Below are 20,736 nucleotides of genomic sequence, written 5' to 3'. Positions count from 1 at the left end.
GGGAGGTTCTCAAGCACAGCGCAGCTACCGTATACCCTTGACCTAGCAATGGTTCGCCTCTAGCGGGGAACGTCATCCTCTTTGAGCAAGGCAGGGAAACACGTGGAGCAGGGAAGGAGGAAGGGGACATCTGCCGAGACAGCAGAAACAGCCCAATCGAGCCTGGTGATTAGTGGGGGGACACATGTCCCAGCGAGATTGCAGTTACATCCAAAGCATCCAGACACAACCTAAAACCAACAAAACACAATGTACATCTAACCAAACCACCTAAAGCACCCTCAACAACCAATCTAAGCCACCCCAGCCTGAAGGAACCCATCTTCAAAACATGCACCGTGCATAACACTGCCCTAAACAACCTACCAGGAAATAACTAAACCAACCTAAACCAAACAACCTGAACCAACCTTAACAGAAACCCTTCAAGCGACCTAAACAATGTAAACCAAACCTGCCTAAACCAACCTACCTAAAAACACAGACACCCACCAACCCACCTAAACTGCTTACTGAAAAGAAACAACCTCAAATAACCAACCCACCCCCAACTTAAAATCATCTAAACAAACCTCAACCAAACTAAAGAAAACAGCCTCCATGAAAACGGCTTCAGATACGCCACCTACAACAACCGACGGAAGACAACTTCAACCAAAAATCACCTGCATCAAGCAACCTCAACCCACCAGCCTTCAACAACCAGCCTCTCACAACCACCCTCAAAGAACCTGCCTCAAACCAACCTCAAACGACCGCAACAAACTGAACCAAGCTACTAAAACCAGAAACCTAAACCAAACTAACACAACCAGTGCTAAAGAATCCTCAGAAAACAGCACCAACCAAAGAACCCAGCAAAACCAAGAAAAAGAAACCTCCTAAGCTAAACCACACAGAGCAGCGCTAAGAAAATCACATCAAACAACCTGAACCCGCCCACCTAAACTAACCAACCCAAACCAAGCTAAACCATCAAACCTGAAACAAGCAGCTAAGACCGCCAACCTAAACCAAACTTAACAAACCTTAACCTAAAACAACCCGCCTTCAGTGACCTACGAACACACAACCTACCAACAACGTAATACAGCGTCAAACAACCACCTTCGAACAACCACTCTCAAAAAGCCTACCAAAACCAACTCATAGAAACTGACCTAAACCAACCAAACGAAACAAACTTCAAAAGCCCCAACAAAACCAGAACAACAGCAACAAGAGAAACACCACCACCACCACCACCACAACAAAAAAACAAACAAGGTAGAAAGAAACAGGCAAAACCCAAACAAGTTACAGACAAAGAAGGCAGATGTAGGCAACAGGATGCAGAGATGTTGCATGGGGACCCAGTGCTTTGGAGCAGCCACTGGTGTCCTGTCAGGAACAGGAAGGATTCGCAGCTGCCACTCGGCAGCTCTCCCTGCGGGCAACACCAGCGCCTGGCAGGGACCAGAGCGCTTCTCGTGCATCCCTGCCCGAGAAGCACAGCAGCAAAACAAGGTGTGGAAGGCAAAACGTCTGCTTGTCATCGCTACATGTGATGCTTCGGAAAAGATCCCACAGTACCACATACCTCTTCTTTTGTGCATGGTCAGGCCCGCGCCTCATTCTCAAGGTTCTCCCTCTTCAACAACCAGGGAAAGCTTGGCCTCTATTCCTGCTGCTGCTCTCTGCAGCTCTGGGACTTGCCTTTGCCAGCCTGCAAGGGCTGTTTGTTCAAGCTAAACTGAAGAACGCATCAGCCTGCTCCTGGCTACACGTGGGCTTGTGTTAAGGATTGTGAGCACTGGCTCTGAAACAGAGTGAGAAACAGAAATGACATGAAATAACATCAAAGGAAGTAAATTAAAAAAGAAAATAAAACAAAATCAAATAGAAACACTTGTATCCATTGCGTTTTGTGTCCTGGGAAGTGGTTTTTAGGGAAGAGTGAAGGAAGGGAGAGGGAAGGTGGAAGGGAAGGGAAGGGAAGGGAAGGGAAGGGAAGGGAAGGGAAGGGAAGGGAAGGGAAGGGAAGGGAAGGGAAGGGAAGGGAAGGGAAGGGAAGGGAGAGGAGAAAAGAAAGCCCTGACAGAGCCCTGAGGGCTCCATACCTGAAAGAAATTGTGCTCTTTTCGCCGAAAGCGAACTGATTTTCTTCACGCGGTTAGAAACCTTTCTTTTTCACAGCTCGCACAGTCATTCTTTGGAATTAGGTTGAGAACAAGAGCTAACACCCCAGCACAGAACTAATGTTTGTAATTGCTCTGGTCTGAGAGCCAGGGACATTCTGACCGCTCTGCCCACAGATGGGACCTGTCGAGGAAGGGGGGCAGAGATGGGACAGAGCTTGACTGACATCCAGGCTGATCAACAAGCGTATTTCATCCCATTAGCATCACGGTCATTCTTTAAGGAGGGAGGGGATCTTTCTCACTCTCTCAGGCGTGCAGTGGAATCTCGATCAACTGGCCACATGGGTCAGGAAAGCTACCTGGCAACCAAAAAGATCCATTGCACTCTTCTGCTCAGCACATCAAGATTTGCCCTCTGAGTCGCGGCAACTTCTTGAATATCACCAAGAATCAAAACAGGTTTCAAATAGCAACATGGCATGGCCAAATAACAAATACTTCTCTTTAAGTCCACTCATTTGTTTAATCTTTGCCTAGACCTTCAGGAAATGGAAAAGCAAACGAACTATGGAGAAGTTCAACACAACAACCCACGCCAAATAAAGGCTACCAGTTAGGAACCCGATGACAAGGATCAGTCACGCAACTGCTACTCTATGACAGGGCTGCCCCGAACAGATCACCCCCAAGGATTCAGTCCAAGGCAGAAACTACTCAGCTGGCAAACATTCATTCCAAAAAAACAAGCACGTTTTGCTTACAGACCTTACAGCAAGTTTTCCCTCAGGAAACACAAACTTAAACAGCAACAACAAGCAGAAATAATACTCACAAGCCTGTAACATCTTCGACGGGATCTTCCCGCACCGGCCGACACCGCCGGACCCGGCGGGCACACCCGCTCCCCCCGCTCCAGCTGCCCGCCAAGCGGCGGCGCCGACCGCGCCACCCACGCGTGCCCGCAAGCGGCCTCGGCCTCCCTCCCCGCCCGCCCGCCCGCCGGGCACAGGCCGGGCCCCAGCGCAGCCCCGCCCGGGCACCGGGAGAGCGCGGAAGCGTCGCGGCGCCGCTTACCGAGCGGCAGCAGCAGCTGAGAGGGGCTGCTGCTCGCCTTGGCCGCCATGCTGGACACAGAGCCGACCAATCGCTACCGCCTCCCGCAAAGACCGAGCCAGCAGCCCTGACGAGCGGATGGCAGAGCCGTCGCTCCTCGGCCCCGCCCCGTGTGCCGGTAAACGCGGGAACGAGCACTGTCTCTTCAAACACCTTTTGCATTCTTCATCGTACAGCACTAAAGAAACAGCAGAATCCCTTAGCACAGGATAATTGTGCAATACAAGTGCCAGGTTTGTCGTGCTGGTCAAAGATACTGTCAAAAGATGTGCGGCTGTCGGTCTTTCCTTTAGACAAAAGGCAAATGAGTTGGTTCCACCTGAGGCGAGGCGAGGCGAGGCGAGGCAAACCAAGTATAAGCATTGACAGCACTGCAGAGCAAAATGGCCCCGCGACGGGGCCCTCGTGGCCCTGTGGGCCGCCATGCCGGCCACCGCAGCGTTCGCTGGGGACGCCGCGAGCCTCTGTTGTGGCAGTTGGAGCAGAGCCGTGCCAGCCGCGCCAGCGCTCGGAGAGAAGAGGCCGCAGCGAGCAGAAGAAAGAAGAGGAGGCTCACGGACCCCCCGGCCCATGGCTCCGCCGCCCAAGAAACGGCGGCAGCCTGCCGGGAGCAGCAGCACCGCCCCCAGGCGAGAGGAGGAGCCGATGGAGGTTGACCCACCCCGGGAGGAGGAGGAGCAGCCCATGGACATCGACCCGCCTCGGGAGGAGGCGGAGCCGATGGACGTGGACCCGCCTCAGGCAGGGCTGCTGGGGCACAAGAGCAGCGTGGGCGGGCTGCCCCCAGCGCCGTGGTGCCCGAAGCGCCGCAGGACGGCCGGGGGCTCTCCCAGAGCCCCCAAGCAGGCGCCTGGGCACAAGCGGCGCCGCCCCCGCAGCCGCCACTAGCCGCCTCCGGGGCATGGGACGGGATGGGATGGGCCGGGCCGGAGCAGCAGCCGCTCTGGAGCCGCAGGTGAGCCCGGCTTCCCAGCCCGCAGCCCCGGCCCTCATGCCGGGGCATCTCCTCTGCCCTGGGGCCTGGGGAAGAGGCGAGGAGAGTCGCTGCCATCTTCTGGTCGGCAGCCCCAGAGCACCGGGAGGAGTCCTCAGGAGCCCCCACAGACGGCCAGGACGCCCAAGGGCAGCGCTGGAGCTGGAGCTTGCCTTCAAGGGAAAAGGTTTGCACATGGCACAAATAATTCAGACTTTTTCTCCTTCTCCCTGTAGACGTGTATACAGACTCTAGAGTTAATAGAAATGTGTAGATATAGAAAATAAAAACCAGATATGTGCGTGTGTGTGTGCACAGAAGCCCGCTGGAGAGCGCCAGAGACCGCCGGGGACCGAAGGACGCCGCGTCGGAGACCAAAGGACAGCGTGGGATCTGCAGCTTGCCTTCAAAAGAGGAAAAGTTTGGAGACAAAACCTTACGAGGTATGCTTTGTATTCAGAGCCTGGTCTTTTGGAAGCCTTCTCTTACTCCTCTGATTGGGTGAGATTCAAGGGTCTCGTTTCCTTCTGTGTTCTCTGCTCCTCCTCTCCTTCCCCTCTTGCTGTTTTCCTCCGTCATCTCTGTTGTGTCCTCTTGTTACGTGCAGTAAGTTTCATCTCTGGCATTTTGTTTTCTCTGCCCAGGTTTGGTCATGAATTCTTGACAGGACAGCTGGAAGCAGGATTTTCCGAAGCGTTCTTGCCCCCCGCCAAGGTCCGTTAGGTCGGAGGCCTTTGGGCACTCTCCCAAGTCCAGGAGATGGCTCCAGCGCAAGGTAGGATAGCCTAGGGTAGGGTAGGAGAGGATAGGATAAGATAGGGCTTGGGCAGGTCCTGGGAGGCGTGAGCAGCCTGTGGGACAAGGAGCCAGGTCTGGCTCACATGCTCAGGGAACAGCCGATCGCCAGCACTGGGGTCAGGAAGGAATTTTTTCCCCCGGGGCAGATTGGCACTGGTCCCCGGGGGTTTTTTGCCTTCCTCTGCAGCATTGAGCATGACCACTTTGCAGAGCTCCTCTGGGCCCTTTTGGCTCGGATCCTGCCTGCTGCTCAAGCACCAGGAAGATGGCCTCTCGTGCCCTGCAGCTGGGGGGAGGAAGGCTTTTTTTTCCCCCAGGTGGGACAGCAAGGGTCTCCGGGGGTTTTTTGCCTTCCTCTGCAGCGCTGAGCACGGCCCCTTGCCATGGCTTCTTTGGGCCATTTGGGCTGGGTGCCTGCTGCTCCACGAGGTGGTCCTAAACTTAGCTAGAACAGCACACCCAAACCAGCATAGAACAACTCACCTAAAGCAACCTACAACAACAGCAAGCAACTAACCAACCTTCAAGAACCTATAATAAAATAAAAAGGAACACTTTGTATCCATTGTGTTTTGTGTCCTTGAAAGTCTTTTTTAGGGAAAAGAGGAGGGAGGGGGGAGAGAGGGAGAAGGAGGGAGGGGAAGTGAAGAGAGAGGGATAGGACGGGGAGGGGGGACAGAGCGGGGAGAGGGGAAGGGGGTGGGGGGAAGAGGGGGGGAGAAGGGGTGAGAGACAGGGGATGGGGGGGAGGGGACATGATAGAGGGAACTACCATTTTAAGGGTTAACTAAACATATAATGGGTGCCTACTAATGAACTACCACTTTAAGGCTTAGGCACACAATAAGTGCTTAGTTTAGAGCTTTATGTAGACTCATGCTAAGAAAAACAGAACCCCCTCGAATGCCAAGATAAGAAGTTTTACTGCACCCAGCTGTAAACTTGAGGAGACGAGGTAACAAAGACTTAGAGCAAAAGGGGGTGCCAGCCTGGTTTCAATTGACTTGGCCGCTTGGGTCCCAGTCAATTCAACATAATGAGCCAAAGGTAAAAAGTTCACTGTGACGAAGCTGAAGGAGCCTTCATCCAAAGACCCCTCCTCAAGACCACCAGATGGCACCGCGCAGGCGCAACAGGGAGCTGTCTAGGAGGAGGCTTTGGAAATTATGACCTGGGACTCATTTTAATAAGAAGCGGGGAAAGGTTATGAATAAGTATAGGCGTTCCTGGGGTCATTATGAATACCTAACACCTTGCTGTATTTAAACACACCTCATAGTGTTAGAAGGTGCGCATGAATGGTGGAACGATCCCCCTTGCGCCCGATATCAGATAAACGTACCCGCTTTATAGGCTTGCACGTTGTAAAGTTTTACGACTTTATAGGCTGTAAAGTTGTTTCCACATATCAATTTTGGCGACCACGAAGGGACAAGCTCTGCCCGGCTGTGCGGACCGCCTGAGAGAAACGGACCTCCCAGACGTGTCCCGCACCTTTTATTTCACAGGGGCTCCGTTCCACTCCGGCTGGTCACCGCGGGGGCAGACAACGACTTTTTGAATTAAGCGGATAAGGTATGCTTTTGTTTTACTGTAACGTGGGCCTGTAACATGGGGGCCAGCAACTGGCGAGGGAAGCCTCCGCATGGCCAGATTCCCCATATTGCTGTAAATGGGCACCTACCTAAGGGGGCTACTGACTTGACTCCACCAGAAGGGGGTCTGCCGCTAGCGATCTTGGGGGTAGATCGAGTAACCCTGAGTGAGCCTTCTGTTGCGTCCCGGTCACTGGAGCCAGGATGGACCCGCTAATGACTGCATGCAAGTGGGAGAAGGGTAAACAGACTCTCCAGTCATGGGTTCGAGTCCCCATGGCAACTGAAGCTTTATAACAGAACCAACCTAAGCCACCCAACCTCAAACCATCTCAACAACCTCAACCAAACCACCTACACCAACCTCAAACAAAATACTGGAAACAACCTCAATGAAAACAACTTCACATACCCCACCTAAAACAACCAAGGGAAAACAACTTCAACCAAATATCACCTACATCAAGCTACCTAAACCCACCAGCCTTCAACAACCCAGCCTCCCACAACCACCCTCAAAGAAGAACCTGCCTCAAACAAACCACCTCCAACCACCTCAACAACCTCAACCAAGCTACCAAAACCAAAAACCTCCCTCCACCAAAACAGCCCCTGCTTGGAAGGGCTCCAGCCCGGCTGCAACATCCGCAGCTGCCACTCGGCACCTCTCCCTGCGGGCAACACAAGCGCCTGGCAGGGACCAAAGCGCTTCTCGTGCATCCCTGCCCAAGAAGCACAGCAGCAAAACAAGCTGTGGAAGGCAAAAAGTCCACTCGTTGTCGCTACGTGTCACGTAGCTCTGGAAAACATCCCACGGTACCACACCCGTCATCATCATCTTCTACTTCTTCTTCTTCTTTTGGGCATGGTCAGTCCTGCGCCTGATTCTCAAGGTTCTCCCTCTTACGAACCAGGGAAAGCTTGGCCTCTATTCCTGCTGCTGCTCTCTGCAGCTCTCAAAATCACTCTCTTTATGCCTCAGGAAAGGGTTTGTGTCCAGCTGGATTGAGTCCCTGGTCTTCCTTGCTGTGGGACCCAGTGGGCATTTTATGTGGGGCAGAGAGGAGATGGCTATACTAGGGTGGCCTCGAGGCTGCAGGGCTGGTTTCTGCCTGAGAGAAGAGAAACAGCAGGAGGTTTGTTCTGGGGAGCCGAGCGGCAGAGGAGGCCTCAGGGACACCCAGCAGCTCTGCCCAGCGAATGCACACCAAGGGCAGGGACAGCCTCCTGGGCCTCTTCAGCTCAGGGACTGATCTGGGGCCAGCACCCCAAAGGCTTCCTCCATAGGGTGCTGGGCGGATTGGGGGCGGGCGGGGCTGCACACGTGGGGCTCTGTCACCCCCACGTCACAATGCCAGCACCCGGCAACGCAGAGCTCACAATGCCCTGGGCAGGATCAAAAGGAGCAGCCGGGTCCCGTGTCCACTGCCAGAGCTGGCCCGGGGGCAGCCCCAACACATCCCGGAGGAAGCACTTGAGGAGCTGGTGGCATCACAGGGCAGGGGCTGAGGGAGGAAGAGCTTGCGTGAGGCTGCTGGAGGTTCTCCACTGTAAGACAATCTGCTGCCAGGGCCACCTTCAAACCTCAGCTCATGGATGGAAATCCTTTTCAGCTGGGTAGCAGTGGCAAGACAAAGGGAATTTCTTCTTGAGGAGCACTGCAGAGCTCTTCAAGGACGATATCAAGGATGAAAGCCAAAGCAGGAAAAGAGCTATCAAGTCCAGGGAAAGAGACGGTAAACAGCACAAAACCATTCAGGACTTCTTCCCGAGCAGACAGCGTCACCATAAATGACAGCGTAGCAGCACGCCACTTGCTGCGTTGGGCAGCACAAGTCACTTGCTGCATTGGGAAGGAATGGCACACGGACTGCCAGGGCCACCTGCCAAGCTTATCTGATGGCTGGAAATCCTTTTCAGCTGGATAGCAGTGGCAAGACCAAGGGAATTCCTTCGGGAGGAGCACTGCAGAGCTCACCATCTTCATCCCCTGTGGAGCCAGGCTCAGGAGCCGTAAGAACTAGGATGTAAAGGGGTTGCAAGGGATTGCAGTGCTTTGGGACAACCACTGGTGTCCCACCAGGCACAGGAAGCATTCTAGTCCCCGCCAAGGTCCATCAGGTCAGGGGCATTTGAGCACTCTCGGGAGTCCGGGAGATGATTCCAGCTCAAGGGAGGATAGGATGGGATGGGATAGGATGGGATAGGATAGGATGGGATAGAATAGGATGGGATAGGATAGGATGGGATAGGATAGGATAGGATAGGGCTTGGGCAGGTCCTGGGAGGCGTGAGCAGCCTGTGGGACAAGGAGCCAGGTCTGGCTCACATGCTCAGGGAACAGCCGATCGCCAGCACTGGGGTCAGGAAGGAATTTTTTCCCCCGGGGCAGATTGGCACTGGTCCCCGGGGGTTTTTTGCCTTCCTCTGCAGCATTGAGCATGACCACTTTGCAGAGCTCCTCTGGGCCCTTTTGGCTCGGATCCTGCCTGCTGCTCAAGCACCAGGGAGATGGCCTCTCGTGCCCTGCAGCTGGGGGGAGGAAGGCTTTTTTTTTCCCCCAGGTGGGACAGCAAGCGTCTCCGGGGGTTTTTTGCCTTCCTCTGCAGCGCTGAGCACGGCCCCTTGCCACGGCTTCTTTGCGCCATTTGGGCTGGGTGCCTGCTGCTCCACGAGCTGGCCCTAAACTTAGCTAGAACAGCCTACCCAAACCAGCATAGAACAGCTCACCTAAACCAACCTTAAAGAAGCTAAACCAGTCTGCCTTAAAAAACTTCAATCAGCCACCAACAACCTAAACAGAATCTTAAACAATCTACAACAAATTACCTAAACCAAACAAAATAAACCAACCTAAACACCCTAAAACAAACCTACCTAAACCAAATGATCTAAAAAAATCCTACCTAAAACAATCTAAAACTACATAAACCGGCATTTCTCAACCAACCTTAAGCAACCTAGAACCAAACAAGCTAAACAAACTGAAACCAACCAATCTTAACCTAAAATAACCATTAAACAATCTCAAACAACTTAAAACCAATCTAATAAAGGATAAAACTACCTAAAGCGACCGATCTAAACCAGCCTCAAAAATACGAAACCCAATGACATAACCTGACCAAAATGACCTAAAGCAAACAACCCAAAGCTAAATAGAACCACTGAAACCAGCCTACAATGACCAAGCTAAAAACCAATCTAGATCAACTCAACTTCAACAACAAAGCTAAAACACCCTAAAAAACCTCAACAACAAAAACCCAACCACCAGCCACCCTACCCCAGGCAGTGTCTCACTTGGATGTGCCTGCAGTCTTGGAAGCTTGACTACCCCAGGTTCTCCTCCTAACGGACCCTGAGCTTGTTTGGAGGGAGGTTCTCAAGCACAGCGCAGCTACCGTATACCCTTGACCTAGCAATGGTTCGCCTCTAGCGGGGAACGTCATCCTCTTTGAGCAAGGCAGGGAAACACGTGGAGCAGGGAAGGAGGAAGGGGACATCTGCCGAGACAGCAGAAACAGCCCAATCGAGCCTGGTGATTAGTGGGGGGACACATGTCCCAGCGAGATTGCAGTCACATCCAAAGCATCCAGACACAACCTAAAACCAACAAAACACAATGTACATCTAACCAAACCACCTAAAGCACCCTCAACAACCAATCTAAGCCACCCCAGCCTGAAGGAACCCATCTTCAAAACATGCACCGTGCATAACACTGCCCTAAACAACCTACCAGGAAATAACTAAACCAACCTAAACCAAACAACCTGAACCAACCTTAACAGAAACCCTTCAAGCGACCTAAACAATGTAAACCAAACCTGCCTAAACCAACCTACCTAAAAACACAGACACCCACCAACCCACCTAAACTGCTTACTGAAAAGAAACAACCTCAAATAACCAACCCACCCCCAACTTAAAATCATCTAAACAAACCTCAACCAAACTAAAGAAAACAGCCTCCATGAAAACGGCTTCAGATACGCCACCTACAACAACCGACGGAAGACAACTTCAACCAAAAATCACCTGCATCAAGCAACCTCAACCCACCAGCCTTCAACAACCAGCCTCTCACAACCACCCTCAAAGAACCTGCCTCAAACCAACCTCAAACGACCGCAACAAACTGAACCAAGCTACTAAAACCAGAAACCTAAACCAAACTAACACAACCAGTGCTAAAGAATCCTCAGAAAACAGCACCAACCAAAGAACCCAGCAAAACCAAGAAAAAGAAACCTCCTAAGCTAAACCACACAGAGCAGCGCTAAGAAAATCACATCAAACAACCTGAACCCGCCCACCTAAACTAACCAACCCAAACCAAGCTAAACCATCAAACCTGAAACAAGCAGCTAAGACCGCCAACCTAAACCAAACTTAACAAACCTTAACCTAAAACAACCCGCCTTCAGTGACCTACGAACACACAACCTACCAACAACGTAATACAGCGTCAAACAACCACCTTCGAACAACCACTCTCAAAAAGCCTACCAAAACCAACTCATAGAAACTGACCTAAACCAACCAAACGAAACAAACTTAAAAAAAACCCAACAAAACCAGAACAACAGCAACAAGAGAAACACCACCACCACCACCACCACAACAAAAAAACAAACAAGGTAGAAAGAAACAGGCAAAACCCAAACAAGTTACAGACAAAGAAGGCAGATGTAGGCAACAGGATGCAGAGATGTTGCATGGGGACCCAGTGCTTTGGAGCAGCCACTGGTGTCCTGTCAGGAACAGGAAGGATTCGCAGCTGCCACTCGGCAGCTCTCCCTGCGGGCAACACCAGCGCCTGGCAGGGACCAGAGCGCTTCTCGTGCATCCCTGCCCGAGAAGCACAGCAGCAAAACAAGGTGTGGAAGGCAAAACGTCTGCTTGTCATCGCTACATGTGATGCTTCGGAAAAGATCCCACAGTACCACATACCTCTTCTTTTGTGCATGGTCAGGCCCGCGCCTCATTCTCAAGGTTCTCCCTCTTCAACAACCAGGGAAAGCTTGGCCTCTATTCCTGCTGCTGCTCTCTGCAGCTCTGGGACTTGCCTTTGCCAGCCTGCAAGGGCTGTTTGTTCAAGCTAAACTGAAGAATGCATCAGCCTGCTCCTGGCTACACGTGGGCTTGTGTTAAGGATTGTGAGCACTGGCTCTGAAACAGAGTGAGAAACAGAAATGACATGAAATAACATCAAAGGAAGTAAATTAAAAAAGAAAATAAAACAAAATCAAATAGAAACACTTGTATCCATTGCGTTTTGTGTCCTGGGAAGTGGTTTTTAGGGAAGAGTGAAGGAAGGGAGAGGGAAGGTGGAAGGGAAGGGAAGGGAAGGGAAGGGAAGGGAAGGGAAGGGAAGGGAAGGGAAGGGAAGGGAAGGGAAGGGAAGGGAAGGGAAGGGAAGGGAAGGGAAGGGAAGGGAAAGGAAGGGAAAGGAAGGGAAGGGAAGGCAGAGGAGAAAAGAAAGCCCTGACAGAGCCCTGAGGGCTCCATACCTGAAAGAAATTGTGCTCTTTTCGCCGAAAGCGAACTGATTTTCTTCACGCGGTTAGAAACCTTTCTTTTTCACAGCTCGCACAGTCATTCTTTGGAATTAGGTTGAGAACAAGAGCTAACACCCCAGCACAGAACTAATGTTTGTAATTGCTCTGGTCTGAGAGCCAGGGACATTCTGACCGCTCTGCCCACAGATGGGACCTGTCGAGGAAGGGGGGCAGAGATGGGACAGAGCTTGACTGACATCCAGGCTGATCAACAAGCGTATTTCATCCCATTAGCATCACGGTCATTCTTTAAGGAGGGAGGGGATCTTTCTCACTCTCTCAGGCGTGCAGTGGAATCTCGATCAACTGGCCACATGGGTCAGGAAAGCTACCTGGCAACCAAAAAGATCCATTGCACTCTTCTGCTCAGCACATCAAGATTTGCCCTCTGAGTCGCGGCAACTTCTTGAATATCACCAAGAATCAAAACAGGTTTCAAATAGCAACATGGCATGGCCAAATAACAAATACTTCTCTTTAAGTCCACTCATTTGTTTAATCTTTGCCTAGACCTTCAGGAAATGGAAAAGCAAACGAACTATGGAGAAGTTCAACACAACAACCCACGCCAAATAAAGGCTACCAGTTAGGAACCCGATGACAAGGATCAGTCACGCAACTGCTACTCTATGACAGGGCTGCCCCGAACAGATCACCCCCAAGGATTCAGTCCAAGGCAGAAACTACTCAGCTGGCAAACATTCATTCCAAAAAAACAAGCACGTTTTGCTTACAGACCTTACAGCAAGTTTTCCCTCAGGAAACACAAACTTAAACAGCAACAACAAGCAGAAATAATACTCACAAGCCTGTAACATCTTCGACGGGATTTTCCCGCACCGGCCGACACCGCCGGACCCGGCGGGCACACCCGCTCCCCCCGCTCCAGCTGCCCGCCAAGCGGCGGCGCCGACCGCGCCACCCACGCGTGCCCGCAAGCGGCCTCGGCCTCCCTCCCCGCCCGCCCGCCCGCCCGCCCGCCGGGCACAGGCCGGGCCCCAGCGCAGCCCCGCCCGGGCACCGGGAGAGCGCGGAAGCGTCGCGGCGCCGCTTACCGAGCGGCAGCAGCAGCTGAGAGGGGCTGCTGCTCGCCTTGGCCGCCATGCTGGACACAGAGCCGACCAATCGCTACCGCCTCCCGCAAAGACCGAGCCAGCAGCCCTGACGAGCGGATGGCAGAGCCGTCGCTCCTCGGCCCCGCCCCGTGTGCCGGTAAACGCGGGAACGAGCACTGTCTCTTCAAACACCTTTTGCATTCTTCATCGTACAGCACTAAAGAAACAGCAGAATCCCTTAGCACAGGATAATTGTGCAATACAAGTGCCAGGTTTGTCGTGCTGGTCAAAGATACTGTCAAAAGATGTGCGGCTGTCGGTCTTTCCTTTAGACAAAAGGCAAATGAGTTGGTTCCACCTGAGGCGAGGCGAGGCGAGGCGAGGCGAGGCGAGGCGAGGCAAACCAAGTATAAGCATTGACAGCACTGCAGAGCAAAATGGCCCCGCGACGGGGCCCTCGTGGCCCTGTGGGCCGCCATGCCGGCCACCGCAGCGTTCGCTGGGGACGCCGCGAGCCTCTGTTGTGGCAGTTGGAGCAGAGCCGTGCCAGCCGCGCCAGCGCTCGGAGAGAAGAGGCCGCAGCGAGCAGAAGAAAGAAGAGGAGGCTCACGGACCCCCCGGCCCATGGCTCCGCCGCCCAAGAAACGGCGGCAGCCTGTCGGGAGCAGCAGCACCGCCCCCAGGCGAGAGGAGGAGCCGATGGAGGTTGACCCACCCCGGGAGGAGGAGGAGCAGCCCATGGACATCGACCCGCCTCGGGAGGAGGCGGAGCCGATGGACGTGGACCCGCCTCAGGCAGGGCTGCTGGGGCACAAGAGCAGCGTGGGCGGGCTGCCCCCAGCGCCGTGGTGCCCGAAGCGCCGCAGGACGGCCGGGGGCTCTCCCAGAGCCCCCAAGCAGGCGCCTGGGCACAAGCGGCGCCGCAGCCGCCACTAGCCGCCTCCGGGGCATGGGACGGGATGGGATGGGCCGGGCCGGAGCAGCAGCCGCTCTGGAGCCGCAGGTGAGCCCGGCTTCCCAGCCCGCAGCCCCGGCCCTCATGCCGGGGCATCTCCTCTGCCCTGGGGCCTGGGGAAGAGGCGAGGAGAGTCGCTGCCATCTTCTGGTCGGCAGCCCCAGAGCACCGGGAGGAGTCCTCAGGAGCCCCCACAGACGGCCAGGACACCCAAGGGCAGCGCTGGAGCTGGAGCTTGCCTTCAAGGGAAAAGGTTTGCACATGGCACAAATAATTCAGACTTTTTCTCCTTCTCCCTGTAGACGTGTATACAGACTCTAGAGTTAATAGAAATGTGTAGATATAGAAAATAAAAACCAGATATGTGCGTGTGTGTGTGCACAGAAGCCCGCTGGAGAGCGCCAGAGACCGCCGGGGACCGAAGGACGCCGCGTCGGAGACCAAAGGACAGCGTGGGATCTGCAGCTTGCCTTCAAAAGAGGAAAAGTTTGGAGACAAAACCTTACGAGGTATGCTTTGTATTCAGAGCCTGGTCTTTTGGAAGCCTTCTCTTACTCCTCTGATTGGGTGAGATTCAAGGGTCTCGTTTCCTTCTGTGTTCTCTGCTCCTCCTCTCCTTCCCCTCTTGCTGTTTTCCTCCGTCATCTCTGTTGTGTCCTCTTGTTACGTGCAGTAAGTTTCATCTCTGGCATTTTGTTTTCTCTGCCCAGGTTTGGTCATGAATTCTTGACAGGACAGCTGGAAGCAGGATTTTCCGAAGCGTTCTTGCCCCCCGCCAAGGTCCGTTAGGTCGGAGGCCTTTGGGCACTCTCCCAAGTCCAGGAGATGGCTCCAGCGCAAGGTAGGATAGCCTAGGGTAGGGTAGGAGAGGATAGGATAAGATAGGGCTTGGGCAGGTCCTGGGAGGCGTGAGCAGCCTGTGGGACAAGGAGCCAGGTCTGGCTCACATGCTCAGGGAACAGCCGATCGCCAGCACTGGGGTCAGGAAGGAATTTTTTCCCCCGGGGCAGATTGGCACTGGTCCCCGGGGGTTTTTTGCCTTCCTCTGCAGCATTGAGCATGACCACTTTGCAGAGCTCCTCTGGGCCCTTTTGGCTCGGATCCTGCCTGCTGCTCAAGCACCAGGAAGATGGCCTCTCGTGCCCTGCAGCTGGGGGGAGGAAGGCTTTTTTTTCCCCCAGGTGGGACAGCAAGGGTCTCCGGGGGTTTTTTGCCTTCCTCTGCAGCGCTGAGCACGGCCCCTTGCCATGGCTTCTTTGGGCCATTTGGGCTGGGTGCCTGCTGCTCCACGAGGTGGTCCTAAACTTAGCTAGAACAGCACACCCAAACCAGCATAGAACAACTCACCTAAAGCAACCTACAACAACAGCAAGCAACTAACCAACCTTCAAGAACCTATAATAAAATAAAAAGGAACACTTTGTATCCATTGTGTTTTGTGTCCTTGAAAGTCTTTTTTAGGGAAAAGAGGAGGGAGGGGGGAGAGAGGGAGAAGGAGGGAGGGGAAGTGAAGAGAGAGGGATAGGACGGGGAGGGGGGACAGAGCGGGGAGAGGGGAAGGGGGTGGGGGGAAGAGGGGGGGAGAAGGGGTGAGAGACAGGGGATGGGGGGGAGGGGACATGATAGAGGGAACTACCATTTTAAGGGTTAACTAAACATATAATGGGTGCCTACTAATGAACTACCACTTTAAGGCTTAGGCACACAATAAGTGCTTAGTTTAGAGCTTTATGTAGACTCATGCTAAGAAAAACAGAACCCCCTCGAATGCCAAGATAAGAAGTTTTACTGCACCCAGCTGTAAACTTGAGGAGACGAGGTAACAAAGACTTAGAGCAAAAGGGGGTGCCAGCCTGGTTTCAATTGACTTGGCCGCTTGGGTCCCAGTCAATTCAACATAATGAGCCAAAGGTAAAAAGTTCACTGTGACGAAGCTGAAGGAGCCTTCATCCAAAGACCCCTCCTCAAGACCACCAGATGGCACCGCGCAGGCGCAACAGGGAGCTGTCTAGGAGGAGGCTTTGGAAATTATGACCTGGGACTCATTTTAATAAGAAGCGGGGAAAGGTTATGAATAAGTATAGGCGTTCCTGGGGTCATTATGAATACCTAACACCTTGCTGTATTTAAACACACCTCATAGTGTTAGAAGGTGCGCATGAATGGTGGAACGATCCCCCTTGCGCCCGATATCAGATAAACGTACCCGCTTTATAGGCTTGCACGTTGTAAAGTTTTATGACTTTATAGGCTGTAAAGTTGTTTCCACATATCAATTTTGGCGACCACGAAGGGACAAGCTCTGCCCGGCTGTGCGGACCGCCTGAGAGAAACGGACCTCCCAGACGTGTCCCGCACCTTTTATTTCACAGGGGCTCCGTTCCACTCCGGCTGGTCACCGCGGGGGCAGACAACGACTTTTTGAATTAAGCGGATAAGGTATGCTTTTGTTTTACTGTAACGTGGGCCTGTAACATGGGGGCCAGCAACTGGCGAGGGAAGCCTCCGCATGGCCAGATTCCCCATATTGCTGTAAATGGGCACCTACCTAAGGGGGCTACTGACTTGACTCCACCAGAAGGGGGTCTGCCGCTAGCGATCTTGGGGGTAGATCGAGTAACCCTGAGTGAGCCTTCTGTTGCGTCCCGGTCACTGGAGCCAGGATGGACCCGCTAATGACTGCATGCAAGTGGGAGAAGGGTAAACAGACTCTCCAGTCATGGGTTCGAGTCCCCATGGCAACTGAAGCTTTATAACAGAACCAACCTAAGCCACCCAACCTCAAACCATCTCAACAACCTCAACCAAACCACCTACACCAACCTCAAACAAAATACTGGAAACAACCTCAATGAAAACAACTTCACATACCCCACCTAAAACAACCAAGGGAAAACAACTTCAACCAAGTATCACCTACATCAAGCTACCTAAACCCACCAGCCTTCAACAACCCAGCCTCCCACAACCACCCTCAAAGAAGAACCTGCCTCAAACAAACCACCTCCAACCACCTCAACAACCTCAACCAAGCTACCAAAACCAAAAACCTCCCTCCACCAAAACAGCCCCTGCTTGGAAGGGCTCCAGCCCGGCTGCAACATCCGCAGCTGCCACTCGGCACCTCTCCCTGCGGGCAACACAAGCGCCTGGCAGGGACCAAAGCGCTTCTCGTGCATCCCTGCCCAAGAAGCACAGCAGCAAAACAAGCTGTGGAAGGCAAAAAGTCCGCTCGTTGTCGCTACGTGTCACGTAGCTCTGGAAAACATCCCACGGTACCACACCCGTCATCATCATCTTCTACTTCTTCTTCTTCTTTTGGGCATGGTCAGTCCTGCGCCTGATTCTCAAGGTTCTCCCTCTTACGAACCAGGGAAAGCTTGGCCTCTATTCCTGCTGCTGCTCTCTGCAGCTCTCAAAATCACTCTCTTTATGCCTCAGGAAAGGGTTTGTGTCCAGCTGGATTGAGTCCCTGGTCTTCCTTGCTGTGGGACCCAGTGGGCATTTTATGTGGGGCAGAGAGGAGATGGCTATACTAGGGTGGCCTCGAGGCTGCAGGGCTGGTTTCTGCCTGAGAGAAGAGAAACAGCAGGAGGTTTGTTCTGGGGAGCCGAGCGGCAGAGGAGGCCTCAGGGACACCCAGCAGCTCTGCCCAGCGAATGCACACCAAGGGCAGGGACAGCCTCCTGGGCCTCTTCAGCTCAGGGACTGATCTGGGGCCAGCACCCCAAAGGCTTCCTCCATAGGGTGCTGGGCGGATTGGGGGCGGGCGGGGCTGCACACGTGGGGCTCTGTCACCCCCACGTCACAATGCCAGCACCCGGCAACGCAGAGCTCACAATGCCCTGGGCAGGATCAAAAGGAGCAGCCGGGTCCCGTGTCCACTGCCAGAGCTGGCCCGGGGGCAGCCCCAACACATCCCGGAGGAAGCACTTGAGGAGCTGGTGGCATCACAGGGCAGGGGCTGAGGGAGGAAGAGCTTGCGTGAGGCTGCTGGAGGTTCTCCACTGTAAGACAATCTGCTGCCAGGGCCACCTTCAAACCTCAGCTCATGGATGGAAATCCTTTTCAGCTGGGTAGCAGTGGCAAGACAAAGGGAATTTCTTCTTGAGGAGCACTGCAGAGCTCTTCAAGGACGATATCAAGGATGAAAGCCAAAGCAGGAAAAGAGCTATCAAGTCCAGGGAAAGAGACGGTAAACAGCACAAAACCATTCAGGACTTCTTCCCGAGCAGACAGCGTCACCATAAATGACAGCGTAGCAGCACGCCACTTGCTGCGTTGGGCAGCACAAGTCACTTGCTGCATTGGGAAGGAATGGCACACGGACTGCCAGGGCCACCTGCCAAGCTTATCTGATGGCTGGAAATCCTTTTCAGCTGGATAGCAGTGGCAAGACCAAGGGAATTCCTTCGGGAGGAGCACTGCAGAGCTCACCATCTTCATCCCCTGTGGAGCCAGGCTCAGGAGCCGTAAGAACTAGGATGTAAAGGGGTTGCAAGGGATTGCAGTGCTTTGGGACAACCACTGGTGTCCCACCAGGCACAGGAAGCATTCTAGTCCCCGCCAAGGTCCATCAGGTCAGGGGCATTTGAGCACTCTCGGGAGTCCGGGAGATGACTCCAGCTCAAGGGAGGATAGGATGGGATGGGATAGGATAGGATGGGATAGGATAGGATGGGATAGGATAGGATAGGATAGGGCTTGGGCAGGTCCTGGCAGGCGTGAGCAGCCTGTGGGACAAGGAGCCAGGTCTGGCTCACATGCTCAGGGAACAGCCGATCGCCAGCACTGGGGTCAGGAAGGAATTTTTTCCCCCGGGGCAGATTGGCACTGGTCCCCGGGGGTTTTTTGCCTTCCTCTGCAGCATTGAGCATGACCACTTTGCAGAGCTCCTCTGGGCCCTTTTGGCTCGGATCCTGCCTGCTGCTCAAGCACCAGGGAGATGGCCTCTCGTGCCCTGCAGCTGGGGGGAGGAAGGCTTTTTTTTTCCCCCAGGTGGGACAGCAAGCGTCTCCGGGGGTTTTTTGCCTTCCTCTGCAGCGCTGAGCACGGCCCCTTGCCACGGCTTCTTTGCGCCATTTGGGCTGGGTGCCTGCTGCTCCACGAGCTGGCCCTAAACTTAGCTAGAACAGCCTACCCAAACCAGCATAGAACAGCTCACCTAAACCAACCTTAAAGAAGCTAAACCAGTCTGCCTTAAAAAACTTCAATCAGCCACCAACAACCTAAACAGAATCTTAAACAATCTACAACAAATTACCTAAACCAAACAAAATAAACCAACCTAAACACCCTAAAACAAACCTACCTAAACCAAATGATCTAAAAAAATCCTACCTAAAACAATCTAAAACTACATAAACCGGCATTTCTCAACCAACCTTAAGCAACCTAGAACCAAACAAGCTAAACAAACTGAAACCAACCAATCTTAACCTAAAATAACCATTAAACAATCTCAAACAACTTAAAACCAATCTAATAAAGGATAAAACTACCTAAAGCGACCGATCTAAACCAGCCTCAAAAATACGAAACCCAATGACATAACCTGACCAAAATGACCTAAAGCAAACAACCCAAAGCTAAATAGAACCACTGAAACCAGCCTACAATGACCAAGCTAAAAACCAATCTAGATCAACTCAACTTCAACAACAAAGCTAAAACACCCTAAAAAACCTCAACAACAAAAACCCAACCACCAGCCACCCTACCCCAGGCAGTGTCTCACTTGGATGTGCCTGCAGTCTTGGAAGCTTGACTACCCCAGGTTCTCCTCCTAACGGACCCTGAGCTTGTTTGGAGGGAGGTTCTCAAGCACAGCGCAGCTACCGTATACCCTTGACCTAGCAATGGTTCGCCTCTAGCGGGGAACGTCATCCTCTTTGAGCAAGGCAGGGAAACACGTGGAGCAGGGAAGGAGGAAGGGGACATCTGCCGAGACAGCAGAAACAGCCCAATCGAGCCTGGTGATTAGTGGGGGGACACATGTCCCAGCGAGATTGCAGTCACATCCAAAGCATCCAGACACAACCTAAAACCAACAAAACACAATGTACATCTAACCAAACCACCTAAAGCACCCTCAACAACCAATCTAAGCCACCCCAGCCTGAAGGAACCCATCTTCAAAACATGCACCGTGCATAACACTGCCCTAAACAACCTACCAGGAAATAACTAAACCAACCTAAACCAAACAACCTGAACCAACCTTAACAGAAACCCTTCAAGCGACCTAAACAATGTAAACCAAACCTGCCTAAACCAACCTACCTAAAAACACAGACACCCACCAACCCACCTAAACTGCTTACTGAAAAGAAACAACCTCAAATAACCAACCCACCCCCAACTTAAAATCATCTAAACAAACCTCAACCAAACTAAAGAAAACAGCCTCCATGAAAACGGCTTCAGATACGCCACCTACAACAACCGACGGAAGACAACTTCAACCAAAAATCACCTGCATCAAGCAACCTCAACCCACCAGCCTTCAACAACCAGCCTCTCACAACCACCCTCAAAGAACCTGCCTCAAACCAACCTCAAAC

At 53.0% G+C, this 20,736-nt stretch overlaps 2 protein-coding genes and 1 long non-coding RNA gene across 3 annotated transcripts; 2 read left to right on the top strand and 1 right to left on the bottom strand.

Moving 5' to 3' along the window:
* Nucleotides 1-3,146: 3,146 nt before the first annotated feature.
* On the top strand, nucleotides 3,147-5,570 carry LOC139827239 (uncharacterized). Its single transcript, XM_071804733.1, has 4 exons — nucleotides 3,147-4,188; nucleotides 4,299-4,393; nucleotides 4,525-4,649; nucleotides 4,851-5,570. Exons 1-4 carry the CDS (start codon nucleotides 3,538-3,540, stop codon nucleotides 4,868-4,870), a joined length of 891 nt encoding a protein of 296 aa, XP_071660834.1. The 5' UTR covers nucleotides 3,147-3,537; the 3' UTR covers nucleotides 4,871-5,570.
* An 826-nt stretch (nucleotides 5,571-6,396) lies between these two features.
* Nucleotides 6,397-13,111, bottom strand: LOC139827241 (uncharacterized). The gene is made up of 3 exons (XR_011737664.1): nucleotides 12,116-13,111; nucleotides 11,556-11,774; nucleotides 6,397-8,619 (listed from the first exon to the last, which is right to left on the bottom strand). It is a non-coding gene; the product is annotated as an uncharacterized lncRNA (long non-coding RNA).
* Nucleotides 13,112-13,170: 59 nt separating this feature from the next.
* LOC139827234 (uncharacterized) lies at nucleotides 13,171-15,603 on the top strand. Its single transcript, XM_071804728.1, has 4 exons — nucleotides 13,171-14,221; nucleotides 14,332-14,426; nucleotides 14,558-14,682; nucleotides 14,884-15,603. Exons 1-4 carry the CDS (start codon nucleotides 13,562-13,564, stop codon nucleotides 14,901-14,903), a joined length of 900 nt encoding a protein of 299 aa, XP_071660829.1. The 5' UTR covers nucleotides 13,171-13,561; the 3' UTR covers nucleotides 14,904-15,603.
* The last annotated feature ends 5,133 nt before the right edge of the window (nucleotides 15,604-20,736 follow it).

This window comes from Patagioenas fasciata, chromosome 2 (assembly GCF_037038585.1).
Source record: "Patagioenas fasciata isolate bPatFas1 chromosome 2, bPatFas1.hap1, whole genome shotgun sequence".
Lineage (NCBI taxonomy): Eukaryota > Metazoa > Chordata > Aves > Columbiformes > Columbidae > Patagioenas > Patagioenas fasciata.
Note: the sequence above shows the minus strand (reverse complement) of the source record. Positions and strands in the feature narration are given on the sequence as shown.

Bases quoted from the DNA above. Each gene is read 5' to 3' on its own strand.
- LOC139827234 (XM_071804728.1), top strand. From the start codon at position 13,562: ATGAGTTGGTTCCACCTGAGGCGAGGCGAGGCGAGGCGAGGCGAGGCG. The intron at 14,222-14,331 runs GTGAGCCCGGCT...TCTGGTCGGCAG, and splicing joins CAGCCGCTCTGGAGCCGCAG to CCCCAGAGCACCGGGAGGAG. The intron at 14,683-14,883 runs GTATGCTTTGTA...TTCTCTGCCCAG, and splicing joins TGGAGACAAAACCTTACGAG to GTTTGGTCATGAATTCTTGA.
- LOC139827239 (XM_071804733.1), top strand. From the start codon at position 3,538: ATGAGTTGGTTCCACCTGAGGCGAGGCGAGGCGAGGCGAGGCAAACCA. The intron at 4,189-4,298 runs GTGAGCCCGGCT...TCTGGTCGGCAG, and splicing joins CAGCCGCTCTGGAGCCGCAG to CCCCAGAGCACCGGGAGGAG. The intron at 4,650-4,850 runs GTATGCTTTGTA...TTCTCTGCCCAG, and splicing joins TGGAGACAAAACCTTACGAG to GTTTGGTCATGAATTCTTGA.